Below are 22161 nucleotides of genomic sequence, written 5' to 3'. Positions count from 1 at the left end.
AAAAAAATTCACATGCCTGTGCAAAGCCTATGAAACAGTGAAGGCTGTAAGAACAGCAGAAGAAACATCATTTTGTAATTTTCAGACATTTAAAAAAAAAGTACACATATTATCATTCCTAAGTTTTTGGCAGCTCAAGAGAATCATAAGAGACTAAGAGATACACATTAACAAACACCCAGGAAAACCAGTATTTGGAACTTCACAGTTCTTAGATGGGAAACTACTGAATAAATTTTAGAAGCATGCTATATTTATAAGGAGTTTAAAATGAAATAGTAACCAAAGGTCTGTTTGTAAGCTCCAAACCACGGGAGTCACTTGGACATCAAAAAGGAACCAAAAACCTCAGCTTTCATACGGTTAGGAAAATTCCAATCTGAATCCTACTAAGGGCCATCAAAGTGGACATAAATATCTACAGAGCCAGGGGTTAGGGGTGTATCTCAGTTATATAGCACCTGCCTAGCTAGCATGGGCAATGCCTTGGGTTCCATCACCAGCACCACAAAAATAACAACACACATACACACATGCACACACATACACAGGGAGAGAGAGAAAGAGAGAGAGAGAGGGAGGGAGGGACAGAAGGAAAGAAAGGAAAGGAAAGGAAAGGAAAGAGAGAGAGAGAGAGAGAGAGAGAGAGAGAGAGAGAGAGAGAGAGAAGAAAGAAAGAAAGAAAGAAAGAAAGAAAGAAAGAAAGAAAGAAAGAAAGAAAGAAAGAAAGAAAGAACAAACGAACGAACGAACGAACACACATCTGGGATCTACATCTCTTGATATTAGCAACTAGCACTTTACTTTACAAAGCCCTAGTGAAGAAGTTTAAAACATGTACATTTAACATAAGACAGACATGCTACCTCTTCTGGTTACTGTTATAGATCTAGATGAGAACAAAAGCATAGTGCAGGTAAAAAGGATGACATATGGCCTTTAGCACTAAGGAGTGCTGAAATACAGAGTAATAAGACTTTCCCACTCGTTTTTCTTCTTTTTTTGTTTTTTGTTGTTGTTATTGTTTTGATTTTCAAGACAGGGTTTCTCTGTATATCTCTGGCTGTCCTGGAACTCACTCTGTAGACCAGGCTGGCCTTGAACTCAGAAATCTGCCTGCCTCTGCCTCCCAAGTGCTGGGATTAAAGGCGTGTGCCACCACTGCCCAGCTAACTTTCCCACTCTTGATCCTATACTCAAGACCTGCTTGACTCATTTACTCAGCCAGCTGCCAACAGAGAAGTTACAAAGTATTTGGGTGGCTACACCACTGGACTCTGTACAGTCTATTTTCTATATACAGGTACCTCACTGGGAGTCCTCTCAGATATCCTGTTGTTGCCCTATGTTCTGGAGATCCTGTAGTTTTGGATCTGTAGGACAGGCTCGTTCATATGTTCCAGCAGTTCATCAATGGGGTAGATGTTAAGGTGGGCCAGTTCAAAGCCCTGGATCTGGGCTTGAGAGGTAGCTGGGGTGGTCATTGGTCAGCCCACTGGCTCTCCTGCTCTTACGCCCTTGGGAGCTGGTTCCCCAGAAATCCCTACAACCAGGTCCAGCTCTACCTTGATGCCCAGGTGAGGTGCAGGCCCACTCTCTGGAGTACTGCAGCTGGTGAGGGGCAGGGCAAGGTCTCCCAACTGCAGCAGGTAGTGGGGGACAGGGTACATTTCTCTCATCCATGCCACCTCATGGGAGACAAGTGGTACTAGCTCTCCCCTATTTTTATCCTCAGGGTGGCTCACCCACAACTCTAGCAATGTGCAGGGCCTGCTCTCCTGAGTATTACAGCTGGCTAGGGGTGGTGGAGTCAGCTATCCTACCTTTATACCTCCAAGACCAGCTCCCCCATGATGCCCAGGTGAGAGGTAGGGTCAGCTCTGTATAGCCTTCAGATATCAACCTGTCTCCCCAGGTGGCAGCCCAGGCCAGGGATGTCCACATGGCCTTTGGTGGCTAACAGACCTTTGCTGCTGCAAGGCCACGGATCCAGATATGCACCCTGCCCCCGACTGTGGCAGCACAGGCCAGGATCCTATCATGACCTCAGGTGGCATGACTGGCTACTCACATCAGGCTGTTCCTCACTGCTCTGCACTCTCCAATTCTGCCTTTTTTCATTGTGCCCACATACTTCTCTTTCTCTTCCATTTCTCCATCACTTACTTGTGCTTCTCTTAGTGGTACCCAGGATCTGGGCTGGTCTCAGGAGTGCTATTCCTTGCTTGTGCACTATAGCACTAGGCAGGGGTAATCTTGGGCATGGTCTGTCCCTCCTAGGCCTGTGTGGCATTGGACGGTGGTCATGTCAGGCTAGCTCTCTGTCTGGGCCCCACGGCACAGATCTGGTAGTCTTCTTGGGCTTGGTTTTCGCCCAGCCAGTTCAAGGAGCCCATTGAAGCAAGGGTCTGTGGTCCCAGGCAGGGTTTTTCTATTCTCTGACATGCCAACTCCCACCCCGACACATCCTGGGAGCCTATCTGAACTGGACTGGTGCTTGTCTCAGGCTAGCTCCCTGTCTAGGCCTGCTTGGTGCCACATCACTGTCTTATGCAAGCTCCCTCCCCAACCCTACCCCAGGAGTGTGAGGCTACTGATCATTCAGATGTTTATAGGACAGAACACAGAGAGTAGACATAGCCTGTCTCCTCTCTTCCATCTGACACAAACAAGACAGAGCAGCCACACCTGCAATGCCTCTAGGGGGAGGTCCCATTAATAGTCTATACATTTATGCTATTTGTATATGGTAGTCTTCATTTTCAACTACTTTTTAAAATATTTTTATTTTATGTACAGTGCTATTTTGCCTGCATGTATGTCTGCATGACAGTGTATCTTTTGGAACTGGAGTTAGACAGTTGTGAGCTACCATGTGGGTGCTGGGAATTGAGTCTAGGTCCTCTGGATGAGCAGCCAGTTCTCTTAAACATCTCTCCAGCCCCAATTTTTAACTTTTTATGACTCACTGCTAATATATACAATTAATTTTAGTATACTGAGCCTGTATCTGCAAACTTACTACCGTCATTCACTAGTTTTAGTAATTCTTTGGTAAGGTCTATAAGATTTTCTATATGAATCATCACATTCTCTCTTTAAAACAATCATATTCCTTCCCTTCTAGTCTGAATGTCTTTTTGCTTCTTTTTCTTGCCTGACAGTACAGGCTAGAATCTCCAGTACAACTGCTAAACAGGAATGAATAGAGTAGATGTTCTGTCTTGTTATTGATCTTAGGGGAACTGTATAAATACCTTTTCAATATGATGTTAATTGTTGTTTTCATATGTGCTTTTTATCAGGCCGAGGACGTTTTCTTCTATTCCAGGTATTCTCTCAGTCTGGATCCTTTGTTTTACACAACTGATATCTAGTTTATGGTTCTTGTTAACATTTTACACACCAGTTAGCATTTCAGTCTCTTTCCTTTACTACCCTAGCACTTACATTTAAAACCATTTCAAATTTTATTTAATATTGCAAATAATTTGATAACTGATTGATAATAGAATATTACATAAAATTAGTTTATGAGTAAAATTTTAAATTAGAAAAAAGTTAAATGTAAACAGATTGCTATAATCAAGTGGTGAGCAATCATTTTTCCTTTACTCATTTCAAAATTATCTAATAGACCATCAGAAGGAACGGGATAAACAAAATGTGCATTCCCAACAGCATACTCAATAGCACCACCAGAAAGGACTGAATTGCTGACAACTCTGGTTGTCATGGAGCACTCTACTAAAATGCCAAACACAAAATACCCCCAAACTAATCAGTTTTGAAAGCAGGCAATGTACAGTGACAGAAAGCAGAGCAGTTTGAGTATGGATTTAAGTGACTGCAAAACGAATGTGGAACTGTATCCCTGCACTCAGGTGTGACGGACGAACTGATGGGGTTGGGTTTGGAGGAGTACACTGTCGGAGCGCCCCTCAGTGTGTGAACATTACAGCGTGGTAATGAACTAAGATGGCAAACGTGATAAACTAAGATGGTCAGCAGGTGACAGAACACTGTGGGACCCCTGACGAATATGTGGCCCACCACTGGCCAAAGCATCATTGCCCAGAACATGACTACAGTAACCAGGGTAGTAGCTATCTAGTCTATCAAATCTGACAACACATCAATGAAGCACTCACCTAATAATATACTTCAATAGAGACTGACAAAAATAGGAAGTTAACAATTTTGTCGTTGCAACTTAGTACAGTTTGTGTTATAGCTCCCTCTACTGAACCAAAAGAGAATGGCAAAGGCATTTTAAAGTACATGGTTTTAAAAGTGAAAAAATGATTATAATTGCGTAAAATTAAAATTCAGTGTGTGTGCCAGTAACTAACACTTGGATTGCACTGTGACAGGTGCTAGGAGGACTGAAGATGGAACCTCGTGGTCCTAGGACTCCAGAGACTCAAGGAGACTAAGCGACAAGGACAGAGCAGGTAAGCAGTGATTGCTACCTGATATCATGGTGTGACAGTGGCTCTGTCACAGTTTCTTGAGTCTTAATTGCTTCCACAAAATGTTTTACAGAGCATGGGTATCAGTGGCTCCCTAAGACCAGCGGCGGTGAGAAGCGCCTGTGAACTTACTAACAGTACATACTCTAGAACTCATTAGTAAGAAGCCCTGTTGATGAATCCTTTGAGACAATGCTGATGCGTGCTCCAGCTTGAGAGCCACTTCTGTAGGTTTCCTGCACGTGTAACTTTTAAGCAGAGTTCTATTAATTCAATGTTCCCTCTTCAGCTGATCTGAACCCTCAACTCCACTCAAAACAGCCCCACAGCTCCGATCCCTCCAGTTTTCACAGCTGACCCTGGCTCTAGTTCTATCAGTTCTTCTCCCAATGATTAGTCACTGTTGGCACTGAAGAATTTTGAACCTAGCCCTAAGCCACAGCCAGGGAAGGATGTGGGCTACAGTCTTCTTAACCTCATTCCTTCTTTTAAAGACCTTATAAAAACAACTGCTACTGTTCTCACCTTGTGAGTCAAGTGACTCAACTCTTCATCTGGCATATATTAACTATTAAAACTTGCATATATAAGCCTCAGTTTATGATGATAAAATAATAAACAAAATATTTAAAAACCTGAATCTATTCCAGGGAATTTATATTCGACTTTGGTAATGTTTAAGAAAAAAATTACGTCATGCTAGGTAGTGGTGGCACACACCTTTCATCCCAGCACTCGGGAGACAGAGCCAGGCAGATCTTCATGACTTTGAGACCAGCCTGGACTACAAAGTAAGTTCCAGGACAGCAAAGGCTGTTAAACAGAGAAACTCTGTCTTCAAAAACCAAAACCAACCGAATGAAAATTTTATGTTACAAAGACTGAAGAGAAAAAGAAGGGTTATGGAACAACTTAAAATTGGACATAAAACAGTCAGAAAATGTCTTAAAAGTATAATTGGAAATAATAAAATCACATAGCTAAAAATTATGTAAGTGATCATAGACGCAAACATTGCACTCCTACTTCACATAGCAGAGCAAAGACTTAACAGATTCAACACTCACTCACTGTGTGCCATGCGGTGGGTGTTAGGAGAAAAGAGGAGTCAAAGAGTCCCTTTGATTATGAAACTTGATTCTGCTGGTAGAAGCAGATAAAACACACACATCTACATTAGGAAGTAGCAATCCAAAGAAGACAAGGCAGGGGTAGAGAGCAAATGATAGGGAACACAGATGGCGTCCACGGCATGTCTTCACAAGCAGGCTATGAAAACAGCAACTGAGAGTTAGGGAGAATGCAGAGAACTATTTGGATGTAAATTCCTACAGGGTTATTTTCCAAGGTTCTTACTGATACACGCTGACATATGCAAACAACAGTCAACACAGGTCACGCACTTAACAGTAAGTGTTGCTGGATGGAATGTATGAACAGTATATTTTTTCTATACTTTGATTTAGATGTAAAGACAAACCCAGAGTGCAACGCTAATTCAAAAAAAAAAAAAAAGCAAGGAAGAGGAAGCAACAGCCCTGTAGGGAGAAGCAGTTTAAAAGGTGGGGAGATGCTGACATTTTTATTTCCTAATAACTTCCATTTAGCTTTGTAACCTATGCTCTTAACCTATAGAACAAAGTTAAATGACTTACTCAGGTGAGTTTACTTTAAAAGCACTTGACCTTCAAATAACATAAGACTGACTTTCAGACATGGAGACTTACAGACACAATTGCTGCCCCAGAGACATTATTATCAGGAGTAGCAGACACAATGTAGCAAATTCACTCAGATTTTTTGGTGCCTAGCTTCCTTTAATAACAAATTTAATAAGAAGACGGTTTCCCACTAACTTCTGATTTTTCTTAGCTCCTTGATGCCTGATGTATATGAACTGAGAAAAACTGGTCATGAAGTAACCTCAACGTGTACGGTTTTTTCTATCAGATGTAAACTGAGCTGAGGTTCTGTGAAAGCCTAACTCACTGAAAGATGTGGAGGGGGAGTTGTAGGCACTAAAGTCAGGTAGAAAATACTTACAACATTTTTAAGAGGAATTGGTTGATGCCACGAGTGATACAAAGGCCTGAAACTGTAGAGAATTCAAAGAAGATAAAGCCATTAACACTGTGAGAGCTGGTGCTGGGGAGTGCTGCTGGAGCGTGGGCTCCTTGGTTTGTTCAGCTTGTGAGACTTTTCACCAGCTGTCATTTTACTAAAACCCACAGACAGACAATTCCTAAAGCTACCTTTACCCAAGAACCCATAGCTCTTTCTCAAAATTACAGGAACCCAACAGGGTGACATTCTACCTGTTTATGTATCAGCATTCTGTACTTTAAAGAATTTCTCAAGCATATGTAAGCTGGGTGAATTATCCTCTTAATCTCACAGCACACATGCACGTGCATGCACAGACACACGCACACACACACACACACACACGACAGATCTTACAGCATGACAAACAATCCCAAGTTAACACTGCAGGTCAATGCTTAGATGTAGGGTGCAGAAAGGCTGACCAGCAGCAGTCGGCAGGTTGGTATTTACTAGGGCTTTGCTACTGGGCAGTAGGTGAGGACATGGTTACTGTATCTTGATGAGGCTTTTCATTGCTTGTGAGCTAATGAACTTCCCCAAAGGAAGTCTCTAAGTCACCTATCCACATTCAGCAGTGCCTGTTACCTCGAAGTCCACAGCCTCTATGGTCCAAGCTCCTCTCCTAAGATCTCCTTTCATTTACGACAGAGATGAGGCAAGATAGAAATAAGAGTCTAATATTCCATGTAAACATCCTTCACCCCAACTCTCAAACTCCAGTTTTCAAAGGTGCCCAACATTTTACCAGTTTACCAGCTTGTTCAGATTAACCCCGACACAGGTACTTGGCTTTTTCTGTCCAGTTCTAACATTTAAATATGTACTGACAGAAGTGTCCTCGTCCTCTGTTACTTGACTAGTTAAGTGTTCTATAGTCACTTTAACGGCATTCAAGAAAGCATAAACAAATACACTGTGTTTAATTTGCCAAATTGAACTGGAATATCTCTGTTAGGTAGAGCCAATTCCAAGGGATTATAGAGATGCTGTTTTACTCTTCATACTCAGGCTTTGAACATTTATCTTTTGAACTGCCTCTTCAAAATATTTATTAAAAATATTTTTTTCTGAAAACCAATTTCTTCTTAAACTCCTATCACAATCCCCATAATTACCCACCCTAGAAACATTAACACTATCTGTTATTTCCCCTCTTATTGAATCTCTCTGCACTGAACCACTCAATGCCAGAGCTCGCAGCCCTGGAATGATATTTTATAGTGAGTTTTGTGGTTGTTCTTCCAAACATTAACTCATCCTATTTCAGCATCAGCTCTGAATGTTCAAATACTACCACTGCTATTAGGTCTTCTTCATGTTTTCCAAGTTAAGCAACTATTTAGTCTTAAAAGACTAGCATTTTGGAGCTGGAGGGATGGCTCAGTGGTTAAGAGCTCTGACTTCTCTTCCAGAGGTCCTGAGTTCAATTCCCAGCAATCACATGGTGGCTCACAACCATCTGTAAAGGGATCTCATGTCCTGTTCTGAAGACAGCAACAGTGTGCTCACATACATAAAATAAATAAATAAATCTTTAAGAAAAAAAAGACCAGCATTTTGTTAACGGTTCTCTTATGAACCTAGTATACATGATTTATTGACATATCACACGTTTTATTTCACATTATTCCTCATTATATAGTATTTTGTTACACCATCAGCATACACAATAAACAAATAATATAGGAACTACCAAAGAAAACAAAACAAAAAGCCAGCACACAGCCCTTTGAATTTTAGTGGGGGAAAGCCATAGCAATGGCTAATTCACGGGATAGTTCCCATGGCAAAATATTCAGGCCCAGAACACTACTTTGACTTAACTATGCTGCTGTGTTGTCAATAAGTCACCATGTCTAGTAGTTAACACACACTAACTGCTAGTCTCTAATGAATCCACATCAAACACAACCACCTGACAAAATAATCCTCAACACCTCCCAGCTTCTAACAAAAGCCTATTAGAGTTAACTAACATTTGAGAAGAATTAAGGGACCATGCAAACCTGCAACTCTCTGCAAAGTATTAATACTGTTAATTTTGATCTTCATAGAACTTTTATCTAATCTTACCTTAACAGTATGCCATCAGTTTTTATAAAGGCTGTATCTTTGACTTTTGTGCTTTTTAAGTCAACTACACATTTCATGTATGAAAATGTCTGAATATAAGCTGGATAGTGGTAGCATATGCCTTGGAGGCAGAGGCAGGTGGATCTTTGTGAATTCAAGGCCACCCTGGTCTATAGCGCAAGTTCTAGGACAGCCATGGCTACATAGAAAAACCCTGTCTTGGAAAACCAAAAAGAAAGAAGGAACCAATGTCTGGATATAGGTTAGCTTGGTTTAAGGAAAGAATGGACAAACAAAAGGTTAAGAGATGCAGCTAAACGAGATGAAAGAACCTTAGCAGCTTCTAAGCAGCATCACATACTTACTTACACAGATACACACACAGTTGGACCACATGAAACTGAGAATACTCAGCTGTCTTTTGCTTTTGAAAAAAGCAATTTCATAGAGTATACTCACTGGTTCAATATATGGTAATGAGTTATGCAGTATAAGTCATCTTATAATTAGCAGCACAAACATATTATCTCATTTGTCAAAATAATATGCTCCCTCAACTCCCAGGGTGGACAATGGTCTTCTAAATGATCACTTCTTGTTCAGCTTCCAGGATGCTCAATGCTGAATTCAGTAGTTCAGTGTTGATAATTTTCTCAGCTAGTGTTTTAATATAGTTATTTCTATGTTTACTCCTGTTTGATCCTTTTTATTAATTTTATTGATCCACAAGTATGACTTTCTGAAAGTGGATGCCTAGACTACTGCTGATGTCCTGGGGATGGCCCATATATGTACTGGAGGGGAAGAAGCAGAATGCCATTTATTTCTAATCCGAAGTCACATGCTAAATGCTCATGGTCTGTACTGGCTGAGGTATTAGAGATATGGTTATAAGCCAGTCATCAATAGGTGAGATAGGAGCTTAAGTTAGAAAGGCCAGGAGTGCTAACTGACAGACAGGGCAAAGGCATTCCTGCTAAGTGTAGTGAAATACAGAAACAGGCAATGAAAGGCAAATTTACATGCTTCGTGTATAACAATGTCTGACTGTAGGAATAAACCTATTTAAGGACGGAATGAGCAAGTAAAAGGATGAGAGATGAAGCTAAAGGAGACAGACCATTGTAGCTTCTGAGAAGCATAAAGGAACTACGTGGTGGTGAAAGTCAAGGACTCTAGGACTTCTAGATCTTCTACTGTTACATTTGATTCAAGCAGAGGATGCTGATAAGACTGCTGGAAAAGAGTCTCTCCTCAGACAGATTATTATTACACACCATTAGGTATGTAATAATATCAATCTGACCTATAAGCTAACCCAAAATCACTAATAATAACTGAATTACTATCATGTGCCTCTTCACAGAGCAGGATAAGGAACACACATCATTTACAATATTAATCCAAAAATGCTTTAGAGAAACTCCACCATTAGAAAATAATATGGAATATAATTGAGAGATTCTTTATAGAAACTAAACCAAATATTTACAAACATTAATTCTGCAAAAGACTACAATGTATCTGAAAAGCTTTTTTCCTAGATTAAAGGCGACTAAAGTGATATGACAACCAAATACAATAAAGGCCCTAATACTGGATCTTGAACTGGGATTTTAAAAAAAGAAAAACTGAAATACATTTTGAAATAATGGGAAAAATATAAATGGAATATGCCACACCACCGAACTATATGAACATTAAAGTTTCTGAGTATGAAGACTGAATTGTAAGCATGTAGAATAATACCCTTTTCTTCTTATTTAAAAAAACCAATTCACCTTTTGTTGAAAACATTTTTTCCCTCATACAATATATCCTGATTATGTTTTCCTCTCCCACCATTCCTCCTAGTTCCTCCCCACCTCCCTCCTAGCCAGATCTACCCCCCTCTTGAAATCCACAGTAAAACACCAAATGCTAGTAACTCTCATATCAGCCAGAAAACAATACTGCTTTTAAATGAGGAAAATATGTGAATGTGTGTGTATAGAGAGAGGTAGACACACACTGAGACAGGGAGATGAGAGGTAGAGTTAGCAAGAAGACAACCGGCAAGAGGCCGAAGATCCAGATCAGAGGTCAGTGCAAGGCTCATGTGCATGTGTGCACATACACAACATGTAAGAGCTAAGGAGAAAGAGAAGTTCTATCACAACCTAAGTCAAATTCCACAGCTTTACAGAGAGTGCACAGAAATTTGCTGTGACATATTCATTTAGTGAGGGTGTAGCACAGAGTAACTAAAGCTGTCACTCTGCTATGGGCCAGTGCTCTCACAGCTACTTGACAGAGATACAAACCTAACCAACAGGATACACAAGAACAAGGAGGGCCCAGCGGTGGGAAACTCTCGACCAAGGCAGATGCCCTAAACCATCTCCACAACAATCAGGTCTGGACTAGGTCTGTGGTAGACATGCAAAGGAGGGAGTAAAATGAAGCAAGGAGAAAACAGAAGCACACACTGCACTGACAGAGCAAGAGGAAAAACAGAATAGCACTAACTTAGAGGCTAGAAGAAACTGAAGAACACTGAATCTAGTATCTATAAAAGGAAAACAATATGGATGCTTCTGTACTTTTCAGCTGTAACACACCAGACATAAACGTACTACACTTGTATTAGAGTGAGAAGTCCAGCTGGGCAGACATGATGAACTATATTATATCAGAGCACAGCAGCATACTTGCCCTTGGGGTTGCTAATGCATTCCCAAGTGAGCTGAGTGGTACTGAGCAGTAAACATTTGTTGAACAAATGATGTATGTGTATAATTTACCCGTGTGTTAAAACACAGAAAACGTGAACACGAAACTCAGTTACTGGTGATATGAAGTGATATTTGTGTGTATGCCTTTTAAAAAAGCACATATAGCCGGGCAGTGGTGGCGCATGCCTTTAATCCCAGCACTTGGGAGGCAGAGACAGGTGGATTTCTGAGTTCGAGGCCAGCCTGGTCTACAGAGTGAGTTCTAGGACAGCCAGGGCTACACAGAGAAACCCTGTCTCGAAAAACCAAAAAAAAAAAAAAAAGCACATATATGTAATTAATGTCTCCATCTTCTCCAAGGCATATTTACACTTTTGAGTATAAGCCCCAAATGGTCTTTTTCCTTTCCCATTTTCCCTTTACATGTACCTTAGTACAAGACCTTATGGAGACAATAGTGGACGATGGCTACACTGGCATTTAGTAAATCAAAACATGTATGATCATTCCTAACAGATGAAATCTAAACTCAGCTGGGTTCGAAGGCAAATATCATATTGGCCTAACCCCACTTCAGCCCTACTAAGACTCTGGTCCTGTCTCCAAAGTTTTAGGACTAGAGGCCTGTACCATCACAACAGAGCACTTGCTTGACAAAGAGCACCTTACAGTTACTCTTCAGATACTGCTATTTACCAATCCACCGACATAAAACATTTGCAGTGAGACATACTACATGTAATATATAGTCAAATTTAGCTATCTAGCAACCATACAGCAACACTGCTCTACAAAATGTTCATGAATGGATAAAGAAAATGTGGCACATATCTATAATTCAGTATTATTATTCATCCATTAAATATTTATCCATGAAAAATGGTGAAATGGGTCATTTCTATCAGCCTGGGTGAATTTGAAAATTATTTTATCCAGTGAAAGACTCCAGGCACAAAAAAAAAAAAAAATCAAAGAACTGTAGGATATCATTCATATGTGGAATGTAAAAAAGGTGCTGCCTAGAGGTAGAAGAGCAGCAGCCAGACCCTAGTGAGAGACAAGAGGGGGCAGTGGATCGGCGAGCCTACGTTACAGACACATGGGGAAAAGTAGTTCTGGTGTGTTACTGCAGAAAAGGGTGACCAGAGATAACACGAAACTTCAAAAAGAAGGGATTTTAAAAGTTGTCATCATAAAGAACTAATTATGTGTGGTGACAAATATAATTAATTTGATTTAAACTTTACTCCTCAATACCTATCTGTATGGCAACCATATATATTGTCTCAGAATTAGGAACAGTTTTTATTTTCATATAGAACTTAAAATAAGCTTACTTAAAACACTTTTGAGTATGTGCTTACTTTAATGTTTCAGCAAGAAAAAAGCTCTGCTGCACGTCATCATGCGCAGGGGTCTGGGAGTATACATCTTTGACTCCAGAAAACCCACCGCTGACTCGGCAGGACTTCTCAATCGCCTGTGAGGGAGAGCAGAGAAGACAATTCATTCTGTGGAATTTCAATTCTGAAAGACAAGTCAACCTGAATTCAAAAAAGAAAGTTCATAGAAACGATGGGCATAATGGCCTTTTATTCCAGCCCCCAGGAGCCAGATAGACAGATCTGTCTGTATTCAAAGCCAGCCTGGTCTACACAGTGAGTTCTAGGACAGCCAGGGCTACACAGTGAGACCTTGTCTCTTCTTTTTTTTCTTTTTCTTTTTCTTTTCTTTTTTTTTTTTTTTTTTGAGACAGGGTTTCTCTGTGTACTCCTGGCTGTCCTGGAACTCACTCTGTAGACCAGGCTGGCCTCAAACTCAGAAATCCACCTGCCTCTGCCTCCCAAGTGCTGGGATTAAAAGCGTGGGCCACCACTGCCCGGCTGACCTTGACTCTTCTAAACACAAAAACAAACACTCATATAAATCTGTAGGAAAATTTGACATTTGTGTAACTGGCAATATATTAAGCCTAAGCATAGTGTTATCAAAGAAACATACTCTCAGACTAGAAAAACGAACTTGTTCCAGGATGTCTTTCCCTCTCTAACACTATAATCTCTCTAAAATACTTTATATTTTCCTGACTTAAATGTCAAATTTTACCTATTCTTTCTAAATTAGGAAGCTGTGTGTCACAAATCATGACAGAAGCTTGTCATTAGGAGTATGGGAAATGGCTCATAAAGTCCTTGTCTTGAAAACTGAGGCTCTGAGTTCAGTTCCCATGTATAAGGCTGAGCACAGTGGTACATGTCGGTAATTATGTCAGCAATCCAGCAATGAGTACTAGAGGCAGGTAAAGGTGGATCCCTGGAACCTGCTAGCCTGGCTGGTCAGCTTAGCCTACTTGGTTAAGTCTTTAGCCAATGAGAGACCTTATTTTAAAATGTAGAAAGTACATGAGGAACTTATGGTTGTATTCTTAACTCTACATACACTTGTATGTGTACACACACACAATCTCTCTCTCTCTCTCTCTCTCTCTGTCCCTCTCTCTCTCCTTCTCTCTCTCCTTTCAATGTGATCATTTCCAAGTACAAATACTAATTCACAAAATCCTTAAAAATGTATTATTTAGGAGCTTAATACAGTAGTGGTATTGAGATATTTATTGTAACGCTACTACTCTATTCTGAGACACTGTATTTCCATAACCTTATTAGTCAGGCTCCATAGGTGGTGAGAAGTAGCAGGAAGTGCACACCTACATGCCTAGATGACAATGGCGACTATTTAAGAGCTAACAATCTGCTGAAGGTTATTCTAAGAGCTTCATATGCACTGGCATTTAAATTTCACAGCCCTAGGAAGTTAACAGCTCCACTTTTCAGATGGAGAAATTGAGCTGAGCCATTTGTTCTGTGCTAACTACTGTGTTCTAACACCTGACTGGAATTTAAAATTCTTACTATCTCCATTTGTGTCCTTGAACATGCATTACTCGATGCATTAAATAAAAACCAGTCTAGTTACAACTCTACTTTTAAGTTGCAGTCACCAAACACCTTGCTGGTGCAAATGCATCACACTTTAAAGCTAAGAGCATGTGGACTCTTTCTTTCCTCACTCATCACTACTGCTGCTGGTAGTCACCTGGCCTTTTCTTCTAACAGAAAACTAGTTAACAGTAGAAAGTATTTAACTGAGTTCTTTTGTACAGCGTTCTTTGTTGTTGATGGGCTTTGAAGTCTCCTTACTTAGGCCTGATGCTTTTATCTAAGCAGTTTAAATGCTCTACTCTTCCTAATGACCATGAAGAACGGATCAGCATTATCGGGCTACAGAGACTGCTCAGCAGGTCAGAGCATTTGCTGTTCTTGCACAGGACCTACTTTTGGTTCCTAGCACCCACATCAGGGGCCTCACAAACACACGTAATTCCAGCTCCAGAAGACCTGAAAACCTCTTTTGGACTCCACAGGTACTCACACTCAAGGGGTACATACAAACAATAAACAATCTTTTTGTTTGTTTTAAAGACTAGCTCGGCACCACACCAGGACAGTGTTAAGCCATGCAGGCTGCAGGCTCACTTGGCAGTCCTGTCTGGTCTTACACTTAGGACAGTTCCTACCTTAGTCTCCTGAGGTTTAGGATTGTAAGTGTGCATCTTCACACTCAGTGTGGATGCCTACTGTTTAAGAGTAATGGGACTGTTTCCTTTGCTTACTAATCCTAACAAATTCCTGCTTCCAAACACACACACACACACACACACACACTCTCTCTCTCTCTCTCTCTCTCTCTCTCTCTCTCTCACACACACACACACACACACACACACACACATACCTGTTATATGTGTGTACATCACATTTTGTTTTTTAATCTATTTTTTAAAACAATTTACTAATCTATACAAGAATTATTAGAACACAAGGTAAAATGAACGATCTGCCCAGGCTATGAATCTGGTTTTTTTCCCAATGGTTAAACATTAAAAAGACATTATAAAAACACTACTTATTTTATAATAATACTGAGATTGCCTTTTAAATAGCTCCTTATAGTTACTTAGTAGAATACCAAGTGCATACTTTTATCAAAGTACAAATAGAAAGTAAACAGGAGTATAAGACTAGTTCTTACTGTTCAAGAAACAAATGAGAATAGTTTCTTCTCTAGAGAAATCAAAGTATAAAGTTCTCAAAATCAAGTAACTGGGAGGAGGACAAATGGTACAGGGGAGAGCCCTACCCAGTCAGCACAGACAAGAGAAAGAATTGGTGTATTTACCAGTGCTGCTTCCCAGCCCCATTGCCTGTATCTTGGGTCGTGGGTGAATCGCCATAGATACCAATAGGTTTCAATTACTTCTGGACGAAGGATGTAATACTTTTCAGCTTGCCGCACAGCCACGGCTTCCACTGCACCATCAAACTTGAATGACTCAGGACCTAGTTTTAATGCTGTAACATGTCAAAAAAAAAAAAAAAAGCCACATAAGCAATGTGTGTGCTTTAAGGAATACTTACTGTTCTCTCTAAAAGGAAGAGGTATGAAATAATCTTTATTTTTTGTGATTTTTAATGCTTCCTACTGTTTTAATTTTATTTATTTGTTTTGGCGTTAAAGACTAAAGCCAGAACCTCTCACACACTAGGCTGAGCTACATTCCAGTCCTGAAGTAACTTTGGTTATTGTTACTATACTACAAAATGAACTGTTTCAAAAGAACTACATTTGGTTTTCTTCTAACAGAATTACAAATATTTCTATTGCTCTGGAATGAAGTATACCTTAGAAGAATACACAGCAATATGCTGCTAAATCTGACTCTACCAAGAGCTAAGTAGTACCTTAGAACCAAACGCAAAGGTAACTACAACACACAATCCATGAACACAAACAGATACTATCTGTCCCTTTTTTTGTAGTTTCATCATTATTTTGTAATTTTCAGCACACAATCTTTCTCTCTTTGGTTAAATCAATTCATTGTGTATTATTCCTGAGTGTGTGTGGTGGGGAAGTATGCACACAAGTGTGAGTGTGCACACATTGGATCCAGAAGCCAAGGGAAGGAAGGCATTAAGCATCCTATGCTATAACTCTTTGCCTTGTTCCTTTGAAGCAGAGTCTCTTGCTGAATCTAGAACATGAAATTTTTCAGCTAGGCTTGCAACAAGGAAGCCTCAGGCATCCTCTGGTCTCCACCTGTCAGTGCTGGGGTTATGGAAACACCAGGCCTAGTCCTGGCTTCTATGTGGGTGCTAGAAACTCCGATCCTCAAATGTGCACAGCAAGTATTACAACAGAGCTTTCTTTTAAGCCCTGATTATTTTATCATTTTGATGTTATCAATAAGTAAGGTTCTTTTCTTGATTTTTCCCTCTAATAGACTGCTATTACTGTAAAGAAATGCAACTGATTTTTGCACATTGACCCACTACTGTACTGAATGAATTCATCCATTCTAACAGGGTTTTGTTTGTATGCATGCATGCATGTGTGTGTGTGTGTACAGTTTTTATTATACATAATCATGTCCTGTGGAAATTAGGATGATTTTGCTTCTTACTTTCTGATCTGAAAGTCTTTCGTTTCTTTTTTCTTGTCTGTATACTTGTCTATATACTGCCTAGTAAGTTCCGGTACTACATGGAAAAGACTCTGAATTCAAAGCCATCCTTGGTACATAATGAGACTCTAACAACAATAAACAAAAAACATTTTTTAAAAAGTCCAACATCATAAGCATTGAGATGAAAGTAATCCAAAGGCAGGTTATTATGGTCAAGATTTCTTGTGTTTTTCCTTCTGCTAAAGAAAAAGGAAATGTTCGGGAAAATGGATGTATCTGGAAATTACAGTATCAGTGAAGACTACTAGACTCAGAAAAACAAATACCATAAATATTCACGCTGATGTGCAAATGCCAGCTTTGAATTTGTATCTGTTTCTGTATAGAGACAGACAGACAGACAGACAGACAGACAGACAGACAGACAGACAGAATGAGAAGTGTGTATTTGGGTAGGTCTTATAGGAGGGTGACTACTATAAGCCACCTCAGTGGGAAGGAGACTGCTAGAGGCAGAAAGGCATGAGTATGTATGGGGAGGATCTGCTGAAACAAAATGTGAAAATGCCAGGGTGAAAGGTGTCACTTTGTAGGCTAATGTAAAAATTTTTAGTACTAAGTGATGATCAGATAAAGACTTTAAAGGTTAACCTTAAGATTATACTAGCTAGTTTCTACCATAATCATAATGGCAATACACCAGAACTGAAATAGAAATTGGCTATAAGAAATTAACATCGTGAGCATCTCACTGAAAATTATTTTGCTTAGCTGTCATGCATAACTTCACACAAACATACAGGAAAAATAACTGATTCTTCCTGAACAGACTTTTAAATAAAAAAAGGGCAAGTCTAAAACTATGCATGTATTTTACCCAAATCATGTTTAAAATAAACTGAAACAATGTCCCAACCAACTATCTAGTGTCTCAAGCATAAATCATGCTGAACTTCTACTGAGACAGTGCTCATCTCACGGACAGCCTCAGCAATGTTTCCACAAACCCAGCTACACATTAAAATTTGCTATGTTTACCACATGGTGAAATACATTAAGATGATTCATTTTTGAATTAATTTTAATCCTAATTCCAACAATAAAAGTGAAACAAACTCTCAAGGCAATAATTACATTATGAATTAGCAGAAATAACTACCAACAAGGAGATGGAATTTTTAAAAATGGTGGCAAAAATATATAAAAGAGCCATAAGAAAAATACAGCAGAGTATAGACTAATCAGCTGGGAAGATAAGAAAACTAGGACTGTACTTACTAGTCCAAGGATGTAAATTGAGAACAAAAACAAGAAAAATCAGTGAAAGACTTAAAAGTACAAGGCACAAATCAAACAGTATGCTTCTGGGGATTCCATGATAAAGAGAACCACAGGTTCAACTTGCTATGTAAAACTGACAATCAGACTGTTCATGATGCCAAGCCTCAACTTCTTTGCATAACTCTTTCAGTCCTGGGCCATCAACTGCAACTGAGGCTGTACCCTCACCAATGGCCTTCCCGGCTTCTCACAGTGGCAAGCCTCAGCTGCTCTCCATGACCTCTTCATGCCTTCAAAACCAGTACCACCTGGGTGATTCTTACATATTACCAAGTTCAGCTGCCAGCACAATGTCTAGCTCTGGAACACAGTTTCTCTGTACTCTCAGAAAACACTTCCCAAAAGATGTCATCTCAATGATGCTGGTCTCTTTTAAATCACCACTAATTTCATAGCTCCAGCTAACCATGATCAATTGTTCCAGTAACCCCTTCCACTCTTGATTCTAAAGCCAGAGCCACATAACTGAAGCTGCCAAGTTCTGCTGCTTGTGGGCCCCTTGTTCTATTACATCTTCACCAGCTTTCTGTTTTCAGTGGTTTCCTTTACTACCTAAGCGTGGCTGTGTAGAACTTGCTCTGTAGACTGACCTTGATCTCAGAGATCTACATACCTTTGTCTCCTGAATGCTGGGATTAAAGGTGTGTACCACCATGCTTGGTCCTAATCCTTTCTTTATCTTTTCATAAGATCTTTATACGTTCTGGACTGTAGTTCATTCCAGATATAGTCAAACTGACAACCCAAAATAGCTATTGCAATCTATCTCTTGTCAATTTGACACATGATCAAATCTCCTTATGCCCAAATGTAAACAATAACCGGGTCATAATAACGCCTAACATGATATAAGTATCCCCGTTCAACTGCAAACAATAAGCTTAGCTGGGTGGGATCTTGAGTTAAGGTCGCCACTCCCTTAATTCCATTTAATATCCTTGAACACAGGATTTAGCTCCATTCCATTTCCTGGTGCTCCATTACTCTTTGAACCATAGAGTTTCCATTTTTCCTTTTTAACCTTGCTATGCTTAATCAAAATGCTCCTTTTAAGAGTGCACCACAGGGTAAGTCTAAAGCAGGCTTTTTTTGAGATTTCCTTTGTCAATGCAATTAACCTAAGTCTCTTTACTTTAGCCTCAGGCAGACTCTTCAGACAAGGGCATAAAAACAGCCACCTTCTTCAACAAAATATCCCAAGAATGATCTCTAGGAAACATACTAAAATTTTTCTCCTCTGAAACCTCATAAGCCAGACCCCTAGAGTTCAAATTACCCTTAGCACCAATGTCTTCCATATCCCTACTAGGGTGGCCTATCAAGCCCCACTTCAAGCATTCCACAGCTTTCCAAATCCAAAGTCCCAAAATCCACATTCCTCCAAACAAAAGCATGGTCAGGCCTATCACAGCAATACCCCAGTCCCTGGTACCAACTTCTGTCTTAGTTTGGGTTTTACTGCTGTGAAGAGACACCATGATCAAGGTGACTCTTATAAAGGCAAACATTTAATTGGGGCTAGCTTACAATTTCAGAGGTTCATTCCATTATCATCATGGTGGGAAGCATGGCATCATGCAGACAGACTTAGTGTTGGAGGAGATGAGAGTTAAGGCAGCCAGAAAGAGACTGTCGTCTTTAAGGACCCAGGGAACAAGGCTCTCTTCCTCACTGGGTGGAGCTTGAGCACTAGGCACTCTCAAAGACCACCTACACAGTGACACACTTCCTCCAACAAGGCCCACCTCCTAATAGGGCCACTTCCCATGGGCCAAGCATATTCAAACCACCACACTCTCCTGCATTTCTTTTCTACCCCCTTCTTATCCCCCACATAGTGTCCTCCACTCCCAGTAGCTTCCTTCCCACTTTCATATCATGAATGTCACATGACATTGTGACCCACCCCTTAACATCTCCTGTCTAGTTTCACAGTCTCTACCCACTTTACAACTCCTTATTTACATACATGCAAACATTCAAAGTTAAATCTGCATATAAGTAGGAATATTATTTCTACATTTCTGAGACTGAGTAACCTCACTTTGCAGGATCCACCCATTTTCCTGTAAACTTCAGCACAATTGGATGTCTTCCAAAAGGAAAAAATGAACTTATATCCATCTTTCATTTACCCCAAAAGATCAAAGGTGTTAACTCAAAACTTGAACCTCTGAAATTGCTAAAGAAAAAGCAGGTGATATATGTGAAATTATGGGACACAATCAAGAACTTTCTGAATAGGACTCTAATAGCACAGGAGATAGTCCCAAAAGGTAACAAATGGGACCACATGAAACTAAGAAGTTTCTGCACAGCAAGGCAAACTACCAGTAGAGTATATAGCCTACAGAGTGAAAAAAAAATCTCTGACTGTTATTCCTCAGATAAGAAGCTAATAACTACCATATATAAACCTATAAAACTTAAATACTCAAGCCATAAAACTATTAATTGATAAATGGGCTCATAAAATGAACAGACACATCTTCAAAGAAAAAACACAAATGGTCTAATGTTATTTTAAAGAATGTTTAATATCTTCAGGACTCTATCTCACCCTCACCTGAGTATCTATGATTAAGAAAACAAGAACCAGCATGGCACAGTAACACTATGGGTGCCCTAGTCTCTGAACACCCTGGTCACAACTAAATGCTCTCCAATTGGACTTAAGTCCCACTCAACAAGAGTGGTAGCAACTGAGAGGACTCATCCCTATACAAAGAACTAAACGCACTGAATAAAGTGGGGAACATGAGAGGTGGTCCTCCCCAGAGAAGAACACACCAACTTGTTATCTAGTACCAGATAGTCAGCCCTGAAAACACACATATAAGTCCCACTGAACAGTTATGTTTAGGGATATATATCCCATACACACACACACACACACACACACACACACACACACACACACACACACACTGCATTCAATTAACAATTGACTAAAAAAAAAAAGAGGCCATGAATTTGAAGGAGAGTTGGGAGGGGCTATGAGAGGATCTGGAGAGGGGGAAGGGAAAGGGAGAAGTAGAGAAGTATAATTAAATGACAATCTCAAAAAAAAAAAAAAAAACCAGAAGGAGACGGGAGAGGGAAAGGGAAGGATGGAAGGAAAAGAAAAGAAAAAAATAATGAGGATGTGGGGAAGAACCTTTAATACTGCTGGTAGGAGTCTAAACCAGCAAAACTACTATGGAAATCAGTTTGGAGGTGTCTTAGTTTCATTTCCTGTTTCTGTGATCAAACACCCTAACCAATACAATTTAGAAGGGTTATTTTAGAGCTCATAATTCCATGTTATAGTTCATCACAGTGGGAAGTCAAGGCAGTAGGAACCTGAAGCAGTTAGTCACTTAGATCCATGGTCAAGACCTGAGTACAACAATTAAAGCATGTGAGTTTGTATGCAGTTTACTTCCTCCTCCTTTGTACAATCCAGGACTCCAACCCAAGGAAGGGTACTGTTACAATAGGTCTTGGCATGTCAAAACAATCTCCCAAAGACATGTCTACAGGCCAACCTAATATAGACTAGTCTTCAGTGAGACTTCCTCTCAATGAAATCTCTAGGTGATTCTAGATTGTGTCAAACTGGTGATTAAAACTAACCATTCACAGGTGGTGCCTCAAACTAAACTAAACTAAATAAATAAATAAGGCAGAACTGCTCTATTCTAGTCAAGTACACCCTTCTAGTACACTCAAAGGGCTCTACATCATACTGTGGAGTATCCATACACCCATGTCCAGTGCTGTCCTACTCACTGCTGAATGAGGAAAAAAACGTGGCAAAGATGCACAGTGGGATTTTATGTGGGTATTGGGAATTTGAACTTGTTAACTACATTTTAAGTGTATAACTGACACTGCATATTATCACTCACTCTGATAATCTGATAATTCTATTTGTAAATCAGACCAC

The 22161-nt window shown here is 40.0% G+C and overlaps 1 protein-coding gene and 1 non-coding gene across 2 annotated transcripts in view; both read right to left on the bottom strand.

Moving 5' to 3' along the window:
- Nucleotides 1–22161, bottom strand: part of Man1a2 (mannosidase alpha class 1A member 2) — a 132018-nt gene that overhangs the window by 5656 nt on the left and 104201 nt on the right. The window contains exons 11-12 of the mRNA XM_028752999.1: nt 15605–15777; nt 12730–12845 (exon numbers count right to left, since the gene is read on the bottom strand). Of these exons, the coding sequence (XP_028608832.1) occupies nt 12730–12845; nt 15605–15777 (289 nt within the window). The remainder of the gene's footprint in view (nt 1–12729; nt 12846–15604; nt 15778–22161) is intronic.
- LOC114608942 lies at nt 2582–2710 on the bottom strand. The gene has a single exon (XR_003709443.1). It is a non-coding gene; the product is annotated as a small nucleolar RNA SNORA17 (small nucleolar RNA).

Source organism: Grammomys surdaster, unplaced genomic scaffold (assembly GCF_004785775.1).
Source record: "Grammomys surdaster isolate TR1022 unplaced genomic scaffold, NIH_TR_1.0 125941, whole genome shotgun sequence".
Taxonomy (NCBI): Eukaryota; Metazoa; Chordata; class Mammalia; order Rodentia; family Muridae; genus Grammomys; species Grammomys surdaster.
This window is presented reverse-complemented; position numbering and strand designations above follow the sequence as displayed.